General features: G+C 42.2%; 1 protein-coding gene across 13 annotated transcripts in view; it reads left to right on the plus strand.

Moving 5' to 3' along the window:
* TIAM1 (TIAM Rac1 associated GEF 1) overlaps positions 1–20916 on the plus strand; it is a 457120-nt gene that overhangs the window by 394115 nt on the left and 42089 nt on the right. For 12 of the 13 annotated variants that reach the window (XM_032174685.1, XM_032174689.1, XM_032174683.1 and 9 more), the window contains one exon: positions 15534–15637. In XM_032174685.1, the coding sequence (XP_032030576.1) occupies positions 15534–15637 (104 nt within the window). Of the gene's footprint in view, positions 1–15533; positions 15638–19358; positions 20156–20916 lie in introns of those variants that run through there. The other variant, XM_032174694.2, reaches the window with a different exon arrangement.

Genomic DNA, 20916 nt, shown 5'->3' on the forward strand with positions numbered 1-20916 from the left:
GATTGCTCCCAATTTGTTTTTTTAAAGATAGACACTGTTAATGTTTTGGTCTATTTCTTTCTTCTTTTTTAAAAATAATCTACCGGGCGCAGTGGCTCACACCTGTAATCCCAGCACTTTGGGAGGCCAAGGCAGGCGGATCACCTGAGGTCAGGAATTTGAGACCAGCCTGGCCAACATGGCGAAACACCACCTCTACTAAAAATACAAAAATTAGCCGTCCGTAGTGGCAGGCGCCTGTAATCCCAGCTACTCAGGAGGCTGAGGCAAAAGAATCGCTTGAACCCAGGAGGCAGAGGTTGCAGTGAGCTGAGATCGCACCACTGCACTTCAGCCTGGGCGACAGAGCAAGACTCCGACTCAAAAAAAAAAAAAACTGTGCATGTATGTGTACGTGTGTTTGCTTAAATATCTATTAAAATATATTTAATAGAGTTTAAAATGCATTGAATAAATCTTGAAATGCATTTAAAAGATTTTTAAAATGCATTTTATATATATCTGTTTTAGAAATATCTGAGTATTTCTGTGTATACAGTTGCTGTCTGGTCTTTTGTGTGGTGGAGTTTTAAACTAAACAACTGGACTTTACAACTGACCACGTTACCTCCTTCAGACCACTCGCCTTTGGAGGCTGTGCTGTAAATCCATGGACCCTGCCATTATTTTAAAACACATTGAAACTGCAATTTTGGGATCATCTTTGGCAGGTTTTTTTTTTTTTTTTCCAATTAAGTGGCCATAACTCGGAGCTGATATTTTTTAAGTATTTACTATGTGCCAGGCATGGAGCTGAAAGTTTGATAACTATGACTCAAATTTTGTCCTCCAGTTTATGTTTTAGTGTAGTTTTTTGTTTTTTCATTGCTTTATCTTTTTTTTTTTTGAACGAAGTTGTGGTCTTGTTGCCCAGGCTGGAGTGCAGTGGCGCCATCTTGGCTCACTGCAACCCCCGCCTCCTGGGTTCAAGCGATTCTTCTGCCTCAGCCTCTTGAGTAGCTGGGATTACAGGCACCTGCCACCTCGCCCTGCTAATTTTTGTGTTTTTAGTAGAGACTGGGTTTCACCATGTTGGTTAGGCTGGTCTCGAACTCCCGAAATCGGGTGATTTGCCCGCCTCGGCCTCCCAAAGAGCTGGGATTACAGGCATGAGCCACTGCGCCCAGCCACATTGCTTTATCTCTTAAAATTTTGCAGTTTTACAATCATCAAAAATCCTTCAGGCTGGGCGCGGTGGCTCACGCCTGTAATCCCAGCACTTTGGGAGGCCAGGGTGGGCGGATCACCTGAGGTCAGGAGTTTGAGACCAACCTGACCAACATGGAGAAACCCCGTCTCTACTAAAAATACAAAATTAGCCGGGCGTGGTGGCGCATGCCTGTAATCCCAGCTACTAGGGAGGCTGAGGCGGCAGAATCGCTTGAACCCAGGAGGCAGAGGTTGTGGTGAGGCGAGATTGTGCCATTGCACTCCAGTCTGGGCAACAAGAGCGAAACTCCATAAAAAAAAAAAATCCTTCAGAACAGAGTCTGCTTTGTCAAGGTAGGTAATCAGACTGACTCAAGAATAAAGCTTGAAAGTAAAGCCACTGTATTGTTTTGGTTTTTGTTTTTGGTAAAGTTTCTAAACTGGCTTCAAAATTAGTAAATTTCAGAAGAATTCCTGGCCGGGCACGGTGGCTCACGCCTGTAATCCCAGCACTTTGGGAGGCCGAAGCGGGCGGATCACGAGGTCAGGAGATTGAGACCATCCTGGCTAACACGGTGAAACCCTGTCTCTACTAAAAATACAAAAAATTAGCAGGGTGTGGTGGCAGGCGCCTGTAGTCCCAGCTACTCAGGAGGCTGAGGCAGGAGAATGGCGTGAACCCGGGAGGCAGAGCTTGCAGTGAGCCGAGATCGTGCCACTGCACTCCAGCCTGGGCAATAGCGAGACTCCGTCTCAAAAAAAAAAAAAAAAGAATTCCTGAATACTCAGTCAAGTAGCAGCCCAGTTGGACCTGCTGGCGGGGAGAAGGCACTTCACTTCCCCACCTGGGTCTCTGCCTATCTGCCTTCTAATTGCTTCTGCTTCCTAGTCCTCACTTAACAGTGGAAGATAAAAGTGGAGGCAAGTAAACAGGATAAAATAACTGAAAGATTGCTCCGTGATGGGGCAGAGATAAAGCAGTATCAACAGACAGCTGCAGTTAAAATAGAAAACAACCAAGAAAATTTTGTACAATGGGCAGGATGGACTACAGCCTTAGTCTAAATTTAGAAGTAACAAAAATAGGAAACATCCTGAGTGGCAGGTTTGAGGTTTGATGGGAGTAAGTTAAGGTGGATGATTGGTGTCCTCAACAGAGAGCCTTGCTGGGTCTCAGGGACCCTGGGGTCCACGTGAGTGCTAGCTGCTGCCTGGCTGCTGGAGGCTCCTCCTGCAGAGCTCCACCGTCTCACAAACTCAAGTGGTCAGACTTGGCCAGGTCCTCCCTTAAGGACCCTGAGTGAGTATGGGATTAGCCTTCAAAGTTGGATTATTTCTGAACTGCTTTCTCATAGAGAGGTTTGTTTCTTCTATGTAGAAGCATCACAGCCTAGTGGCTAAGAGTAGGGCCTGGAACCAAGTTCTTTGGAACTTAGTCCATTTCTTTGGAACTCAGTCATTGGTGGCGGCGGGGGACAGAGTCTCACTCTGTTGCCCAGCCTGGAGTGTAGTGGCAGGATCTCGGCTCACTGCAACCTCTGCCTCCCAGGTTCAACTGATTCTCCTGCCTCAGCCTCCTAAATAGCCGGGATTACAGGCACCCGCCACCACGCCCGGCTAAATTTTGTATTTTTAGTAGAGACAGGGTTTTACCATGTTGGCCAGGATGGTCTCGAACTCCTGGCCTCAGGTGATCCACCCGCCTCGCCCTCTGAAAGTGCTGGGATTATAGGCATGAGCCACCGTGCCCGGCCAGAAATCAGTCCATTTCTATGTTCATCAGCTTCATGACCTTGACCCGGTCATGCTTAATCCCTCTGTGCCTCAGTGTCCTCACCTGTAAAATGGGGATAATGCCACCCTCTCATCTCACTGGGCTGTTGTGAGGACCAAATGAGGCATAAAAGTAAAGCGTTTAGAATATTACCCAGTAAACGCTCAATAAATGTTTTGTACCTGAAGCCATTCTCTTATGGGGGACATGAGGAGTCCCTGGCCTATGACCAGAGATTGCTCTTTTTCAGTCTTCTCCCTGTCTTCTATGCCACCTCAGTCTGCAACAGGTGAATTACCTGATAACTAAGTTTATGAATTACACCTTGTTTATATTTTCCTTTCTCAAGTAGAAAGAAATGAGTGCTGTAGTCTAGAATGCTGAGGTTCCTGGGCCCTTTTTCAGAGCTCATGAGTCACCTAGTCTGGGATGGGGTCTGGGTCTGCATTTGTTCTGGCGGTTGCTTCTAATGTCCAGCCCTGGTTGGGAGCCACTGCCTTAGGTCACCAACTCTTCCTGGTTATTGCTCCCCATCCTTTTTCTTGTCTTGGTGGAATCATAAGATAATTGGAATTTTACGGTGACATGCAAACCTTCTATAGTTCCTTGATCACATTTTGTGATCTGCTTCACTGAGATTTTTTTGTAATGAAAATTTGTTAGGTGGTCCTGTAGTACATTCTCCGTTCTCCCGTTCCTTGGTTTACGAGGGAAGCCTGCTGAATGGGTTGCCACGTTGGCTTAGAAAGCCAGGATCTGCATAAGGAGAGTCTAGCCTGAGTGTTCTCTGCAAGACTCAGTTTCCTATCCTTGGCTGTTTGCCATCCCTGAGTTCTGGTTGCAGTCTTACTGGAGCTACTTTCATCTGTTTGGTTTTTTTTTTAAGCATTTGTTTTCATACGTATTGGTAGGAAAAAAAGGGAAGGATGTCTAGGACAAAAAGATAGTTCCTTCAGTGGCTGTTTTTATAAAAAGATCTTAGCAGTGAAGGGGAAGCTAGAATAGGAAGTTGCAGAACTGTATTTGTGTGAGGTTTCAAAAAAGTCTCTCTTGTGTTCTTGTGTGATTTATTTTGAATACTGATCTTATCTAGCAATATTAACAATCTGGGCTAGATAATGCTTTGCTGTGGGGAGCTGTCCTGTGTGTTGATGTTTAGCAGTACTCCCGCAAGCCACTACAAGACAAGAGTACACCACCTCCCCAAGTTTGTGCCCATCAAACATATCTTCAGACATTGCCAAAAGGCCACTGGGCAGCAAAATCTTACCCAGTTGAGAACTACTGGCCTAATTTATTAAAAGGTATAGCTCTATCACCCTGTTAGGGAAATGTTGCAGGGAACATCAATATAGGAAAGCAAAGCAAATCTAGATGTAAAACAGTTCTTTAAAAAAGTTGTAGAGGCCAGGCGCAGTGGCCCACACCTGTAACTCCAGCACTTTGGGAGGCCGAGGCAGGTGGATCACCTAAGGTCAGGAGTTCCAGACCAGCCTGACCAACATGGTGGAACCCCGTCTCTACTAAAAATACAAAAATTAGCTGGGCGTGGTGGTGGGCACCTGTAATCCCAGCTGCTTGGGAGGCTGAGGCAGGAGATTCTCTTGAACCTGGGAGGCGGAGGTTGCTGTGAGCCAAGATCGCACCATTGCACTCCAGCCTGGGTGACAGAGGGAGACTCCATCTAAAAAAAAAGTTTTATAAAGCATTTATTGAGAGAATTACAACACAAATCCCCATTTATGGCCTTGTTTTTCCTTTTTACATCAAGGAGAAAGCAAAGAAAAAATAAATGGAATTATGTAACAGTAATTATGCAAAACCTCAGCTTTTATGCAAATTATAAGAATCATAGTTCAAGTGACACCATTAGTGTCTTTCCAAAGTTTCAAACGCCTGTTTATCTCTCTCTCTGGGTTCACGTTCACTTTATTTTTGTGGTTCATACAGCTCTGCTGTGATTGTCCCTAGAATTCCACTTGACCAGTTGGGGCGAAGCAGGTGCCTTGATTTACTTCAATGAGTAGCCCACAGGATTACAATAAAAGTGCCAGAGGCCAGGCGTTTGTTGTGGCTCACACCTGTAATCCCACCACTTTGGGAGGCTGAGGCGGGAGGATTACTTGAGCTCAGGAGTTTGAGACCAGCTTGGGCAACATAGTGAGACCTTGTCTCTACTAAAAATTTTTAAATTAGCCAAGCATGGTGGTGTGCACCGGTAGTCCCAGCTACTCAGGCAGCTGAGGCAGGAGGATCACTTGAGCACAGAAGATTGAGGCTGCAGAGATCCTTGATCATACCACTACACCCAGCCTGTGAGACAAGCAAGACTCTATCTCTAAAAAAGAAAGTAACAGGCTGGGCACGATGGCTCATGCCTGTAATCCCAGCACGTTGGGAGGCTGAGGGTGGATCACCTGAAGTCAGGAGTTGAAGACCAGCCTGGCCAACACAGTGAAACCCTGTCTCTACTAAAAGTACACAAAATTAGCTGGGAGTGGTGGCAGGTGCCTATAATCCCAGCTACTCAGGAGGCTGAGGCAAGAGAATTGCTTGAACCTGGGAGGTGGAGGTTGCAGTGAGCCGGGATTGCACCACTGCACTCTAGCCTGGACAAGAGCGAAACTCTCTCTCAAAAATAGAAAAAGAAAAAAAGGTAACAATTTTAAAAATAATAAAAGTTCCAGCGTTCCAAGAGCTGCTTCTTGTTCAAAAAATGGTTATTCCTGCTGCTGTGTTGGAGAAAGCCAAGTGTGTGTGGCTAACAGCAGGCCCATGGCATGTTAAAGGCAATTAGGGCCAGTGCTGGAGTTGCAGTCAGACCCTTTGATAAACCTCAGGCGTGTCTGTCTGATGCCAAGTGGAAGCTTGTGCTCTGCAGTCCAGACCAATGTCCCTCCTGCAGGAAGCAGATTAAGCAGCGTTTGTTGAACAGGAAAGGCCTCTGTGATAGCCGTGAAAGTCGAAGGCACCTTGCTTCAAAGCGAGGAATTGCCAAGTGCTGAGCACGGACAGCCGCTTGGTCTGCATGGGCAGAACGTGCTTCTGTGCAGTACCCGTGAAGTGTGAGGTTCTATTTTGGTCTGATGTTCCATGGAGATGGCCTGGAGCTCGATTCTGAAAACTGAAGACAGTCAGGCGGCAGGGAGGGGCAGCAAAGGAAGAGGAACTGCACAGATTTCTCTTCCCACAAACAAATATGGTCCAGGGCTTCAGATTCTCTGAAGTCTCACAGATACCCGGCGGCACATGGTCCTCTGTTTGTTTGTCGCTAACATTTGGAGCCACACACGCCTTGTAAACTGTCGGCCTGCTGTGCTTCTTGTCACACAGCACATGGCCTGCCTGGGTGGGCCCTGCTAGGGCTGGGGGCGGGGTAACTTCCAGTGAGATTTGATTGATGACACCATCAAATCCTGCGTGTGAAAAAAAACATGTTTCGGAGACTGAGATGCTCTATATTGATATTTTTAAAGATTATTAATGTATATTTGACTTTCACAACAAGCTAACAGGATTAGTCAGTTTTTATGGATTTTTAAATTTCTCTCTGTAGGAAACAAAGACTGAGATTTTGTGACATTTAATTAAAAAGAAGTTACTATTTTAAATCTACAGTTTTAATGGAGTTTTAAATTTCTCTTTATAGGAAACAAAAACTGAGATTTTGTGACATTTGATTAAAAATAAGTTATTATTTGTCTACCAAGTTCAAGTTGTAACATTCCTTTCCTTTTTCTTTCTCTTTCTTTCTTTCTCTCTCTGTCTCTCTCTCTCTTTCTTTCTTTGTTTTGGTTTTTTAGCTTTGTTGGAGGGGTGAGTGTTTATGCTGATCTTATTATGGGTGTTTATATGGAATTTTTAAAATCTTATAACAGTAAAATGACTGAAACGCAAAATAAAATTATATCCTAACGGTTGAGTTCCAGCTAAATATCTTTATTGACAGTGTCTAAGCTTTCTTTTGCCCCCACCCCCAATCGTTTTTTTTCCATCAGGGATTTAAACTCAGGCGTTAAAAAGACCTTTTAAAAGTTTAGTGTTATAATTATTTCTCTTTGTCAGTGTTTGAATTGGAGGGTCTGCTTAGAACACATTGTTAAGACATCTCACAAGGCCAGAATTTTTTTTCTTCCTCTTTAAACTTAAGTCCTACATGGACTTGAATGAAACCAAAGTAGATGTGTGTAATCTGGGCAAATGAAAGGTAAATCTCAATGTAAACTACACTAATATGTTTGTACTTCCTCAAATCTCCTCGTTGTCTGTCCTGTTGATGGTGTGTCGGAGGTACTGATTGCAAATGTTTTCGCAGTCACAAAAATATTATTGGAGGTAACTTAAAAGGCAAAGCATTGATTTTACCTGTTCACAACAATCAATTCTATTTACAGCGTTACTGCAGTTTTTTTTTTTTTCTTTCAAATAGAGTTGAGGTTTCACTCTGTCACCCAGGCTGGAGTGCAGTGTCACAATCATGGTTCACTGCAGCCTTGAACTCCTGGACTCAAGCGATCCTCCTGCTCTAGCCTCTCAAGAGTTTGGGATTACGGTTGTGAGCCACTGCGCCAGGCTCTATAGCGGCTTTTGACTTGGCCTATGATCCCTGTCTGAGAGAGTCCGCAGTCCTGCTCTGGGCTTCTTCATTCCCTGAGACTTTGTCTGTCTAGATTGAGCCCTCTTCCTCTCCCCTGGGCCCCTGCTGCATGCCTGGCAGTGTGCTCAGTACTGGGATATGGATGGGCATCCTGCTTGCTCTGGCTGCTTCTTTGGCCACCACTGAGCCTTATCTTCAGCTTTCTTCTCTCTCTGATTGGTAGCAGAGCTGTCGTGCTTTGTTTCCTGGTAAGTAGGTAGGGACAGGAATGTCCAGAACAAAGAAGATAATTCCTCCAATTTCTATCATTAGGGGAAAGCCACTCACCTACTACTATTGTGAGTAGTACAGGGGAAGCTAGAGTAGGAAATTGCAAAACTGTTTGTATGGGATTAAAAAAAACAAACAAACTTGACAATGTTGTTGTCTACACTTCTTAAGCTGGGAGTGTTTAGAGAAGGCTCTGAAGTATGGGAGTGAGAACAATGCCCTTTCCCACTTGAATTCCCTCTTCCTCCCATGCTGGTGTCTCTCCTCAGCTTCCTTGAAGCATACCTCTGTCACCTCCTGCTTTCTGGCTTTCTAGTATCATGAAATTCCCCCTAACCACTTATTGGTTATCTACTACCACCTAACAAACCACTCTGAAACAACTGTTTTACTTGCTCACTCTTCTGTGGCTCAGCAGTTTGGGCCAGGCTCAGCTGGTTGGTTGTTCTGCTGACCTTCCCTGGAGTCACTCATGTGGCTCTGTGATCCAGTGGCCTGACTGGGGCTGGAGGGTTTAAGATGGCCTTAGTCATTCCCACGTATGGTGACTAAACAGCTGGGTCTCCTCTCCTTGGCGTCTCTCAGTGGGAGGCTAGCTTGAGATTTCTTTGTATGGTGGGCTCAGAGTTCGCAGCAGCGCAAGACCAGAGACTGCAAAGTCACTTGAGGCCTTGGCTCACAATTAATTTATTATCTATTAAGTTGCATTCTATTGGTCAAAGCAAATCACAGCACCAGCCCAAATTCATGGAGTGGTGAAATAGACACAAAAGTCTGTGCTTAAAGAGATGAAAGAAATAATCACTGTCATCTTTGCAAACCATCTGCTACAAACTGCATTGCCCATTTTAATTCATTTTATTGATTTTTACCTTCAATTAAGGATAGAAAACATGACATATGGGGGTAAGAAAAATATGCTTTAGAATCAGATACACCTCCAATTATTGATTTGTAGGAGTTCTTTTATATTTTAGATGTTAATATTTTGCTAGTTATATGTATTGAAGATAACTTTTATCAGTCTGTGACATGTCTTCTTGTATTTATGGTGCCTTTTTACAAACAGAAGTGTTTAATTTCAGCAAAATCTGAATTTTTAGTCTTAATATGGTTTGTGCTCTTTATATCTTGTTTAAGAAATCTGTCTCTCCCCTGAAGTAATAAACACTGTCTTCAATATTTTCTTCTAAAAGATTTACAGTTTGGGCTATTCATATACTGATTTATATCTCTGATACTGATTTTTGTGAATGGTGTAAGTTAGGATCCAATGTTATGTTTCTTCATGTGGGTAATCTACCGTCCTAGCATCATTTATCAAATATTCTATTCCTTTCTCACTGGTCTCCAATGGCACAACTGCTGTATTTCACATTTCCATATAGAGATGGCCCCCAGTGTTGTTTTTTTTTTTTTTTGAGATGGAGTCTCACTCTGTCACCCAGGCTGGAGTGCAGTGGCACAATCTCGGCTTACGGCAACCTCTGCCTCCTGGGTTCAAGCGATTCTCCTGCCTCGGCCTCCTGAGTAGCTGGGATTATAGGTGCGTGCCACCACGCCTGGCTAATTTTTGTATTTTTAGTAGAGATGAGGTTTCACTATGTTGGTCAGGCTGGTCTCGAACTCCTGACCTCATGATCCGCCTGCCTTGGCCTCCCAAAGCGCTGGGATTGCAGGTGTGAGCCACCATACCTGGCCAGATGGTCCCCAATTTATGATGATTTTACTTAATGATTTTTTGACTTTATGATGGATTTATTGGGACATGACCCCATCATAAGTTGAGGAACAGCTGCATGGGATGGAGGCACTGTTTCTGAGCTCTCTGTTCTGTTAGCCTGTTCTGCACTGCTTTAGATCACTGTAATTTTATAATATGTTTTGAGATCTGGTAGGTAAAGTACCCTAATCTTGTTTTTCTTTTTTAAAACTGTCTTGGGTGTTATTGGCCTTTTTTTCTTTCATAAAATATTTAGTTTCAAGAAAAATGTTGCCAGTGTGGTCTGCATCCATACAGATTCTTTGGTATTGCTTGAAACTTACACTGTGGCCTAATATGTGGTCTATTTGCATAAATTGCTAATGCTTATGGAAAATGTATATTCACCAATTTCTTGGGAATAGGTTTGAAATGCATTCATGGATCAAGCTGTATAATTACTGATTTTTACATCTTCTGTATCCTGACTAATCGATTGTGTCTGACGTTTTTGAAGCTTTCTTTATGTTTGCCTAATATAGTTTTCCAACCTTTTAATCTTCTGTGTCTTTTATGTTTAAGTCTATTGCTTCCATATAGCATGCAGCTAGGGCTTTGTTTTGCACTGTTTTTTTCTATAATCTAAACATGAAGTTTAAGTATTAACGTTTAGCCTGCTTTACATTTATTTAGAATATCTATGTATTTTTATTTGTTTATATTATCTTGTTTTGCTGAATTTGTCTTGCTTGTTTTTCTTTTCCTTTCCTGTCCTCTTCTAGGTTGCATTTATAAATTCTGCTTTCTCCTTTCAACCTATATAATCTATTTCTGTTCTTTTAGTGTTTGATCTTAAAATTTTAACATGATTATTAACAGAAACCAAAGTTAGTGTTTCTAGTTCCCTCTTGCATAAAATTACGAAACGGCTTTAAATATAATCACTTCCACCATTGTTTTAGTTACAGTTTGTATTTTTTTTTTTTTTGCCCCCAAGTACCTTTTTTGGGGAGTTGGGGGGGTTGTCATATATACTAAGACTTATCTGTGTGTGTATCAGCTGTTTATCATTTTCGCTTGTATACCCGATCTTTTTCTTTCTTTCCCCATCTGAAAGTACATCCTTTAGAGAACTTTTTCAGTGAGATTCTGTTCATGGTAAACTTTCTCATTCTTTGTTTCTCAAAAGTCTTTATTAAAGTCTCCTTCGTGGATGATATTTTAGCTGAAAATGCAATTCCATTTTGATAGTTTTAACATTTGAAGGTTTCTTTAGGAGCTCTAGTAAGGTAATGTCTTCGGATAGATGTTCCAGTCTTTTCTCACTTCGTCAGTTTACATCTCATCTATTGAGTGTTCATTTCATTGGTTATAGTTTCCGTTTCTAAAAGTTCTATTAATTTACTTGATGTTTTTTGAAATTATCTCTTTCTTCTTCTGTTTTAGTATTATTATTATTATTATTTTTTGAGACGGAGTCTCACTCAGTCTCCCAGGCTGAAGTGCAGTGGTGCGATCTTGGCTCACTGCAACCTCCGCCTTCCAGGTTCAAGTGATTCTCCTGCCTCAGCCTCCCAAGTAGCTGAGATTACAGGCATGTGCCACCACCCCCGGCTAATTTTTGTATTTTTAGTAGAGACGGCATTTCACCATGTTGGCCAGACTGGTCTTGAACTCCCTGACCTCAGATGATCCACCCACCTCAGCCTCCCAAAAGTGCTGGGATTACAGGCATGAGCCACCGTGTTCAGCCCCTTTCTTCTTTCAAAAAAATATTTTAAGCATACTTATTTGACATTCTACATCAAATCATTGCAGTATCATTCCTTGGGGGTCTGATTTTGTCAATTATTGTGTCTGTTGCCTCTTGCTCATAGTGATGTGTTGCCTCTTGTGTTTTATAATATGGGATTATGGATTCTTGTTTGACCAAGCTCTATCTCTGGGTATTATATGATATCATCATTAAGAGTGAATTCTTCCAGAGTAGATTTGTTTTTGCTCCTACCAGATGCTTTGGAATACAAACACATGAAGTCAGTCCTATGGTTAGAATCTCAGGGGGCCGGGCGTGATGGCTCACGCCTGTAATCCCAGCACTTTGGGAGGCCGAGGCGGGCAGATCACGAGGTTAGGAGATTGAGACCATCCTGGCTAACACAGTGAAACCCCGTCTCTACTAAAAATACAAAAAATTAGCAGGGCATGGTGGCAGGTGCCTGTAGTCCCAGCTACTCAGGAGGCTGAGGCAGGAGAATGGCGTGAACCTGGGAGGTGGAGCTGGCAGTGAGCCAAGATTGCACCATTGCACTCCAGCCTGGGGTACAGAGTGAAACTCCGTCTCAAAAAGAGAAGAAAAGAATCTCAGGGAACAGGCGGGGCCTGGTGGCTCATGCCTGTAATCCCAGCACTTTGGGGGGCCAAGGTGGGCAGATCACCTGAGGTCAGGAGTTCAAGACCAGCCTGGCCAACACAGTGAAACCCCATTTCTACTAAAAATACAAAAATTAGCCAGCATGGTGATGGGCATCTGTAATCCCAGCTACTCAGGAGGCTGAGGCAGGAGAATCACTTGAACCCATGGGGTGGAGGTTGCAGTGAACTGAGATCACACCACTGCACTCCAGCCTCGTCGACAGAGTGAAACTACATCTCCAAAAAAAAAAGAATCTCAGGGAAGAAACCTGCTGTGTTCCTGAGAACTCATGGACACGGGAAGGGGAACATCACATTCCGGGGACTGTTGTGGGGTGGGGACAGCATTAGGAGATATACCTAATGCTAAATGACGAGTTAATGGGTGCAGGAAATCAACATGGCACATGGATACATATGTAACAAACCTGCACATTGTGCACATGTACCCTAAAACCTAAAGTATAATTTAAAAAAAAAACAAACAAACAAACTGAAGGTTGCACAATAACAATTTTAAAAGCACTACAATTTGTAAGAATAAAATGATGACCCCCAAGTAAAAAAAAAAAAAAAAAAAGAAACCTGCTGTGTTCCTTTTCCACCGTCCTACCCCAAAGTATAGGCAGAATTTCTTTTTCCATCTCTTTTTCTCTTGCCAGTGAGCACTTTTTTCTTTTAGTCTGTGTCTTTTTAGACTGAGGGGTGTAGCCTCTCAGGGGAACCATATGAATGTGGGAGATTCACTTCTGACTCCTGAAGTTGTGTGACCTGTTTTCTGTATCATGTATCATGGGCTTACAGTTAAAACCGAAGGCTCCAGGGAGTGGGTCTCAAACTGGGTGGTGCTGCTGTTGGGAAATGTGTGGGTGCATTTTTGATTGTCACAGTGGCAATCAAGTCCTAATCGTTTGGTCCTCAGGAGCCAGGGAGCCTAGTGCCAAGTGTACCTACCAAGTGCACAATTCTGTCCCAAAAGAATTGTCCCCCTGCTAACACCAACAGGTTCTCACACCCTGTGGGAAGTGCTGTTTTAGGGCTTGGGGATTGATGGATATACTTTGGCTGCCATAGCATGGACACTACCCCACTTCCTTTATCTACTTTATCTTCTTCATTTGGGCTTTGGAGAGTTTTTGGAGCTCAGCTTTGTTTAAAAAGGACATTTGTTTTACTTTATTTAGCATTTCTAAGTGTTTTGTAGAAGTAGATTTATTTGTTTGTTCTTCAGGAAACCTGGCTCTCACGGTATTATTAAAAATGAAAGTCCAGCTGGGCACTGTGACTCATGCCTGTAATCCCAGCACTTTGGGAGGCTGAGGTGGGCAGATTCAGGAGTTCAAAACCAGCCTCGCCAACATGGTGAAACCCTGTCTCTACTAAAAATACAAAAGTTAGTTGGACATGGTGGTGCACGCCTGTAGTCCCAGCTACTGGGGAGGCTGAGGCAGGAGAATCACTTGAAGCCAGGACTCAGAGGTTGAATAGAGCTGGGATTGCACCACTGCACTCCAGCCTGAGTGACAAGAGTGAAACTCTGTCTCAAAAAAAAAAAAAAAAAAAAAAAAAAAAGGAAATCCTTTTATTTGCTTTCCCACTATTTTATGAGCATCAGCTATCCTAGGCATTGTGAGCGATGGGATGTGCAGGGTTACAGCATTTCTCTGCACAGTCTATGGGTTGTTCAACTCCAGGAGGTTGTGATTCTGCAGACCACAGTGTGAAGGGGGCCCCTGTCAGTCGTGCCTCCTGGCTGCTCTGGACGTCCCACTGAGGATGCTGTGGTTCCTGTGATCAGAGCACTGAGTGCTGTTGCCATTGTGTTCCCAGATGAGCTTGTCAGCTGTTTCACATCAGGGATCAATACCTGTGCCTAGGTCATTGCCCCCGTGCAAAATATTAAAGCACTTTTGCTTCGGCAATGACAGTTGACATAGATGATATCTGCCAAGTTAACTGAGCTTCCTTCTTTGACCACTACCACCTTAAGAGCAAGTAATGAGTGATCAAATAATGAAAAGAAACACAAGAAAATCCAAGAGCCAGAGCCAAAAGGTGGGAAAACAGAAACCTCTAAGCCATTCAGGGTAGACTCACTCAGTTGGTGCTTCATTCCAGAGAAGAAAGGGACAGTAGGAGGCAGCATTGGTGCCAGGTTTGCTCAGGGGTCCACTTCCTCCCTAACTTTCCTGGCCAGCTTGGACCTGAATAGAAAGTGTTGCTAGGCAGCTTACGGCTGTAATGGTGTCATTGGAGTAAGGCAGCCGCTTTGCAGATGGAATCTTTCATCTAAAGCATCAGAGGCTCCTTCTGCTCCCATTTCTTCTGTTTCCTTCTCTCTTGCGTGGTTATATTGATAGTGCTCTAGTCCATGATCCAGTGCCTCATATTTTAGGACAGTGGTGCTCAATCCACTGTCTTCTCAGATTCAATTAGAGAAGGTTTTTAATGTTCTAGAGTCTTTCTATTCCAAGTGTGGTCCATGGACCTGCAGTTTTGATTAGTATCATTTGGAGCTAGTAAGGAACACAGAATCTTAGGCCCAACCCCATGCCTGTTGAATGAGAATCTGCATTTAACATGTTCCCCTGGGGATCCAGATGCTCTGTCAGTTTGAGAAGCATCCCAGGGGAAAGTGATTCTCATATTCTCTTCTCAATGCAGAGAACCACTATAGAGAACTACTGTGGTAGGCACTCAGTAAATAGCAAAGGAAGAAAGTTGCTTGCACTTTTGCACAGAATATCATGGGAAGAGCATGTATTGTAAGATGTTTATAGTTGGCCAGACTTGGCAAAAACTGACGTTGCAGGATTTTTCAGGTAATGGATATGGGACAGTCTTTTTTTGTTGTTGTACTGTTCTCAGTATGGCTTATTTAATTATTTTAGTAATTAATGAATTAATTCATCAATTTGCTAATTGTAAAATCAAAATCAGTTAATTTTTTAGTATATAATATATACTTTTATTATAAATTATTTATTGTCTTAACTTAGGCTGTTGTAACAAAATACTATAAACTGAGTGGCTTAAACAACAGTCATTTATTTCTCATGGTTTTAGAGCCTGGGAAGCCCTGTCACCTGAGTACTAACCAATTCAGTTCCCTGGTGAGGGCTCTTTTCCTGGCTTACAGACAGCTGCCTTCTTACTGTGTCCTCACATGGTAGAGAGAGAACGAACTCTGATTTCTGTCTCTTCTTACAAGGACACTAATCTCATCCATGGGGACCCCACCCTCATGACCTCATCTAAACTTAATTACTTCCCAAACATCCCTCTTCCAACTACTATTACATTGAGGGGTAGATCTTCAACATAAGAATTCGTATGGGGGGAGACAAAGACGTTCAATCCACAACAATTATTATTTATTGTGAAAAATATAAAGTAATAATACTAGTAGTAACAGTAACACCTATCATTTTAATTTGATTGAACCCAGGTGATGGAGCTTGTACTTGGAGGGTCTTACAGTATATGTACACATCATGAGCGAGATTCCTCGTCCCCCTCACACAGGGGTGGCTTTTAGCAATTACTATCCATGTTGACCCACATTTTCTTCTGATTTCATCTGACAGGGCACAGCCTCTGCAGCGAGCAGGGCAGCAGTGCTGAGACCGCTCCAGAGGAGACCGAGGGGCCAGACTTGGAATCCTTAGATGAGACTGATCACAGCAGCAAGGTGAGAGATTTTCATTTTCGCATCCCATGCTTTGAACCACTGAAGAATCACAGCTGACAATGTCACCTACACAGCTGTATGTGGTTACCAGGCCTCTCCATGGATGAAGTGTTTTTGCTTCTGAGATGTTGCTGAATAGCAGGATATGAAATCCAAATTACAGCCTTGGTAACAAACCTGTATGTGAGAATATAGGGCAGAAATCACTCGTAATGAAATAAAATCCCTTTTCTTTAATTTCTGCCACTGCTGGAGCTCCCAGTTAATGCCATAATTTTATTCCATTTCCCTATTACATCTTCATTTGTGTAGGATGAAACAGCATCCAAAGTATGTGGGACTGAGTCAGCTATGCTTTCTTGCTGCATAGGGTTTCTGTAATGAACTCCTTTTGAATTACCTGCATTCAGCTCTTGTTTAAAGTGAGCAACTTTTATGTTAAAGGGAAAGAAACCATATTTTAAAATTAATCCAAATACACTTTCCCTTGGTTGAACATAGTAAGAAAGTTCTCCTTCTGACTTTTTGGTGCAAGACACTGAAATTATTGCCCATAATTTTGTTTTTTTTTTGAACAGAGTCTCGCTCTGTTGCCCAGGCTGGAGTGCAGTGGCGTGATCTCAGCTCACTGCAAGCTCCGCCTCCCGGGTTCACACCATTCTCCTGCCTCAGCCTCCCGAGTAGCTGGGACTACAGGCACTCGCCACCATGCCTGGCTAATTTTTTGTATTTTTAGTAGAGATGGGGTTTCACCTTGTTAGCCAGGATGGTCTCAATCTCCTGACCTTGTGATCCACCTGCCTTGGCCTTCCAAAGTGCTGGGATTACAGGCATGAGCCACCGTGCCCAGCCTGTTGCCCATAATTTATCATGCTTCTATTCCACTTCATAAAGAGTTCCATGGGTCAGTAGCCTCTCTTCACCGCAGTCTTCAAAACACAACCCAACTTAAAACCTCTGTGTTACCTGAATCCAAAAGATACTCCCCCCGACAAAAAAGCAATTGCGTGTGATTATGTTTCCATACTTATTCATCTTTTTCTATAATGTTGTTGAGATATTTATATTCCTCTACGATCTCTCATTTTTTTTGCTTGACACTTACTAGTCACTTAACCTAAGCAAATCACATAACTGTATACTTTTGTTTTCTCATCTGCAAAATCAAGGTCATACTTTTGCTTGGAGATTGGATTTTGGGATGGGTTAAATAATATAACTATGAGAAAGCACATTGATAATGGAAAAATGCTTTTCAAACATGAACTATTATTTTGAAAACCTACATTTGTACATTTCCTGTTTTTATTCCCTCTGTATGTGTATATTCTGTAGGACTTTCTTGTGTGCACATACTTGATTCTTCAGTATCTTTTATCCATATTTGTTTCTGTTTCCTGACTGTAGGATCTTCATTCTCAGTGTCTTTTTAAGTTGGGCACAATATAAAATCTAATATTTAAAGCAACATTAATACTTATAAACTGAAAGGCATTATGTTGTTGGTTGTTAATTAAAAAGCAGATCATTGGAAATGCACATGTTTCCTTTTAAGGCAAATTAAAAAAACCAACTGCTTAAAGTTCCTTTTTATTTAGGTGACCCTTATATTTCTTTTACCCACTTACTTTTGTGGGGTCGGTCAGTTGTCCTCAGGAGAAACAGATATTTCTATACTGAGGTAAGACAATTTGAAGGGTATCTATTAAGTTACAGTATTACAATAACTAAAAATATTAATTTTCAATTTCTAACTGGGTTTAGGCAAATAGCTATTTTTCCTGTATCTAAAACATTTATTTCTGAACACTTAAAAAGTGTTGGATCCAAAATGATTGGGTCATTTTTACTTTACTGTGATAGGTCAGTGTTCTCATCTCCTTGTGGATTTCGAGAGAGATCGTTTCCATGTTAAATATAGTGAGTCATGAGGTCATAAACAGAGTCCTGTATAATATGAGGTTCTGGCAGTGGAGAGCACGGAAGAGGCTCCGGGGCTTTGTGGACTGGTCCCATGTGTTGCTCTGACTCCATGGTTCTTTTTCCAGAGAACAAGGCTCTTGAACTTATCTGGAACATAAAGGGTCAAATATAGAAATAGATGGTGCTGTTTAAAGATTTTCTTGTAGAAATTCTTAGTGGGCTTTCTAAAAAGGGACAGAATTTTCTCAAAATTATTGACGAGCTACTCGGGAGGCTGAAACAGGAGAATTGCTTGAACCTGGGAGACAGAGGTTGCAGTGAGTCAAGATCGCGCCACTGCACTCCAGCCTGGGAGACAGAGTGGGACTCCATCTCAAAAAAAAAAAAAAAAACAAAAAAAAAATTAAGAAGTTTGGGTGATGATTTGAATATTTTTAAAGGTCATGCAGTAGACTGCATTCAAACCATAAGTTCGTATTTCATTCTGCTAGGTTGGATGTGGGGAGCACTGTGTAATTCTGTGTCCGAAATACTTCCTGGTTTTGCTTTGATTCAGACTTCATCTTCTTTATTTGAAATTTTGTCATGCAACTCAAATTAATTAGCTAAAATAACCTTTGGTCAATTAAATTTCTCACTTAGGATATTTGAACGCAAAGGCTTAAATGAGCAGTTTTTGGTGACTGGGTTCTACTGTGTGTTATTAATAATAAATGAGAAGTAATACTTATTTAAGGTCTTGTGTATATTAGGCGCTGTTCCATATTAACTCATCTTAGCCTCACAACACTCTTGAGAGAGATACTATTATTTGCCCTATTTTATAGATGAGGGCACTGGAACAGAGAGATTAAGCGACTTGCTGAAGGTCACACAGCTCTGTGATGACAAAGCCAGGATGCAAACCCAGTTTGGCTCCAGGTCTTATGTTGTTAGTGGCTATGTTAAAACTACCTTGTGTCCAGATTGTTAACATCTGGTTTTAAATACCAGGCTTCATATAAAGGAATTAATTTATTAGTGGTGCTGTAGGCCATTTATATATACAGCCATAAACCACTTAAATTTTTTCCTAATGCTTAATGTTTCTGTGTGTCTCTTTTTATGATTTAAAGTAAGAGCAAGCAAACACCTTAAGTTTCTTGATGAAGGCTAAATATTTTTTGATGCATCTCCTATATAAGTGTGAAATTTTTCTTGAGAATAAGCTGAAAATTAATTTTTCAATCGTTAGCTGTCTAAACTTGGAAGCATGATTTAGCCTTGTCTGAATGTACCAGGCTGAGTGTAGAGATGTAAATGTGTAAATAACTAAATAAAAAGAAACAAATAATCACTTTTTATTGCAGCTGAGTATGTTAGAGCTGCTGATTTTGTTTAATATTCTTGGTTTCTTTCTAAATGAACTGTTTTACATAATGTCGGTCAGGATAAAGAAAAAGCATGTTGGAGTTCTGTATGTTTTCACTTGTATTGAATAGCAGTTTTTGCTATGTGTGGCCTTTTAGAGTTGAGCAAGTAAATGTATGCTTGTTGAGCGTGGTGGTACTGGAATGTCACAGCCACTGGGGAGGGGCAGGGAAATGTCACACTGCAGGGACAGTCTAGCAGCCTTTCTTTTTCTGAGCCGCCTCCTTTCTCCTATGACTGTGGGTGACAACCTCAAAAAGCCTCATCATCACTGGCTTCTTCTTTCTCTGCTTCTCATTGAAAACTCTTGTTTCTGGAGATGAATGCTAATTAGCTTCAGGGCAGTGCGGTCATGTGTCATGCATTCCAGGCCTCCTGGCAGCTGTGATTTTGTTTTCCATTTAGCAAATGTATTAGAATAATTTTCAGGACCTTTCCATTAGCAATGACTTTTTCTTTCTCACCCATATTGTTTTTGTCTCAGAAATGTCTGCTTTTATAACAAAGCATGAGTGGAAAAATGTGAAACTTATCAACTGTTACACACACACACTGTTACACACACACACACACACACACACACACACACACACAACTTTTCTTAGTTGCCTGCTCTTGACTCAGTGTGGAATGCCTTGAAAGTTATCGGAGCCGGGCAGGTTTAATATTCCTGAGCAGTGCAGGATGCTGGCCAATCAGCTGATCTCAGGCTGCAAGGCAGAGACGCTTACATCCCAGGGAGGCATTTTGTGCTTTGTTTTCTTGCCAGTTTCAGCTCTCCCTTTCTGGAACTTTTATTGTTTAGCCAGGTGAAATCAAAGCCCGAGTTCTGGTCCACAGTTTAGCCTTTGACAGCTTCCCAGAGGGCACTGGTGGGAAGCGAGTGCAGCTCCGGGGTCGCACCGTCGCTGTCCTTGCTGCGTTGAGACGTGGCCGTAGATTTTCATGGGAAAACCAGCATGGGACGTCCATATGAGAGGATGCTCTCTTCAGAGCTAGGAGGCGTTTGGTGCTCTGGGAATATTTTAAGAAACTTCTGTCTCCGTGCTGAACACGTCAGGTGGTAGAATTAATTACCATGAGAATACATTCCTGATGATGTCTGCACTGTGGAAAATAAAGCGCAAGCCCAGGATTGAAAATAATGACAAGTCCGGTGACTCTATATATCGAACACTTCATCTGGTGAGCGCCTTTGCTGTTTGAATCCTGTCTTGCTAGGTTTGATTATGTTATGACTTTCTAGCTCAGTTGTTTTTCAATCCAAATGACAGTGATTATACCTTTCCCATTTCCCCATATTCTGTCCTTTTACCCTCTGGATCCCCTTGTTCATAAAGTCTGTATTGTGGCTTTTGGTGGGGGCGGTGGGGAGGTTCGCAGTTGGTATGGAGTTGAATTTGCCTAGCATCTTTACATTTTTCTACTCTTTTATACTTAAATGGCAGAAAGATGTAATCTGCATTTTTTTTGTTTAATTAATGGTCAGTTGCATTTTTTGCCTTTGTTTTGGTTATTGAGATTTTGATTGTGTTTTGTGTTATGTGCATGGTGAGACTCTCCCATCCCCCCTCAGAACGGGCTGTCCGAGTGATCGGCAGGGAGGTCTGGAAATAGGATGTTCAACTTGTTTCCTTTGGTAAGGCTTGAGGTGTTTTTGACTTTATTTCTGCTTCCTTGAGAAGGAGATAGATATAGAAGGGTTGGCTCAGGGGACGTGTTACTGGTTTGACAGCAACTGACCTATTTGGACAGGTCTATTCCTACAGTAAATATTAACTCTCCAATGAGGAAGTGTAGTGGGGTAATGGCAAGAAATAATTTAGCAAAATCAAATTCAACCTTTTAATAGTTTATTATTAATAGCTCAGTCTGTCGACCATTAGATATTGTGTCATTTAATCAAACTTAAACTTCTACAGCACGCACACCTGATTTGCTCAAAT

This window comes from Hylobates moloch, unplaced genomic scaffold (assembly GCF_009828535.3).
Source record: "Hylobates moloch isolate HMO894 unplaced genomic scaffold, HMol_V3 SCAFFOLD_14, whole genome shotgun sequence".
NCBI classification, from domain to species: Eukaryota; Metazoa; Chordata; class Mammalia; order Primates; family Hylobatidae; genus Hylobates; species Hylobates moloch.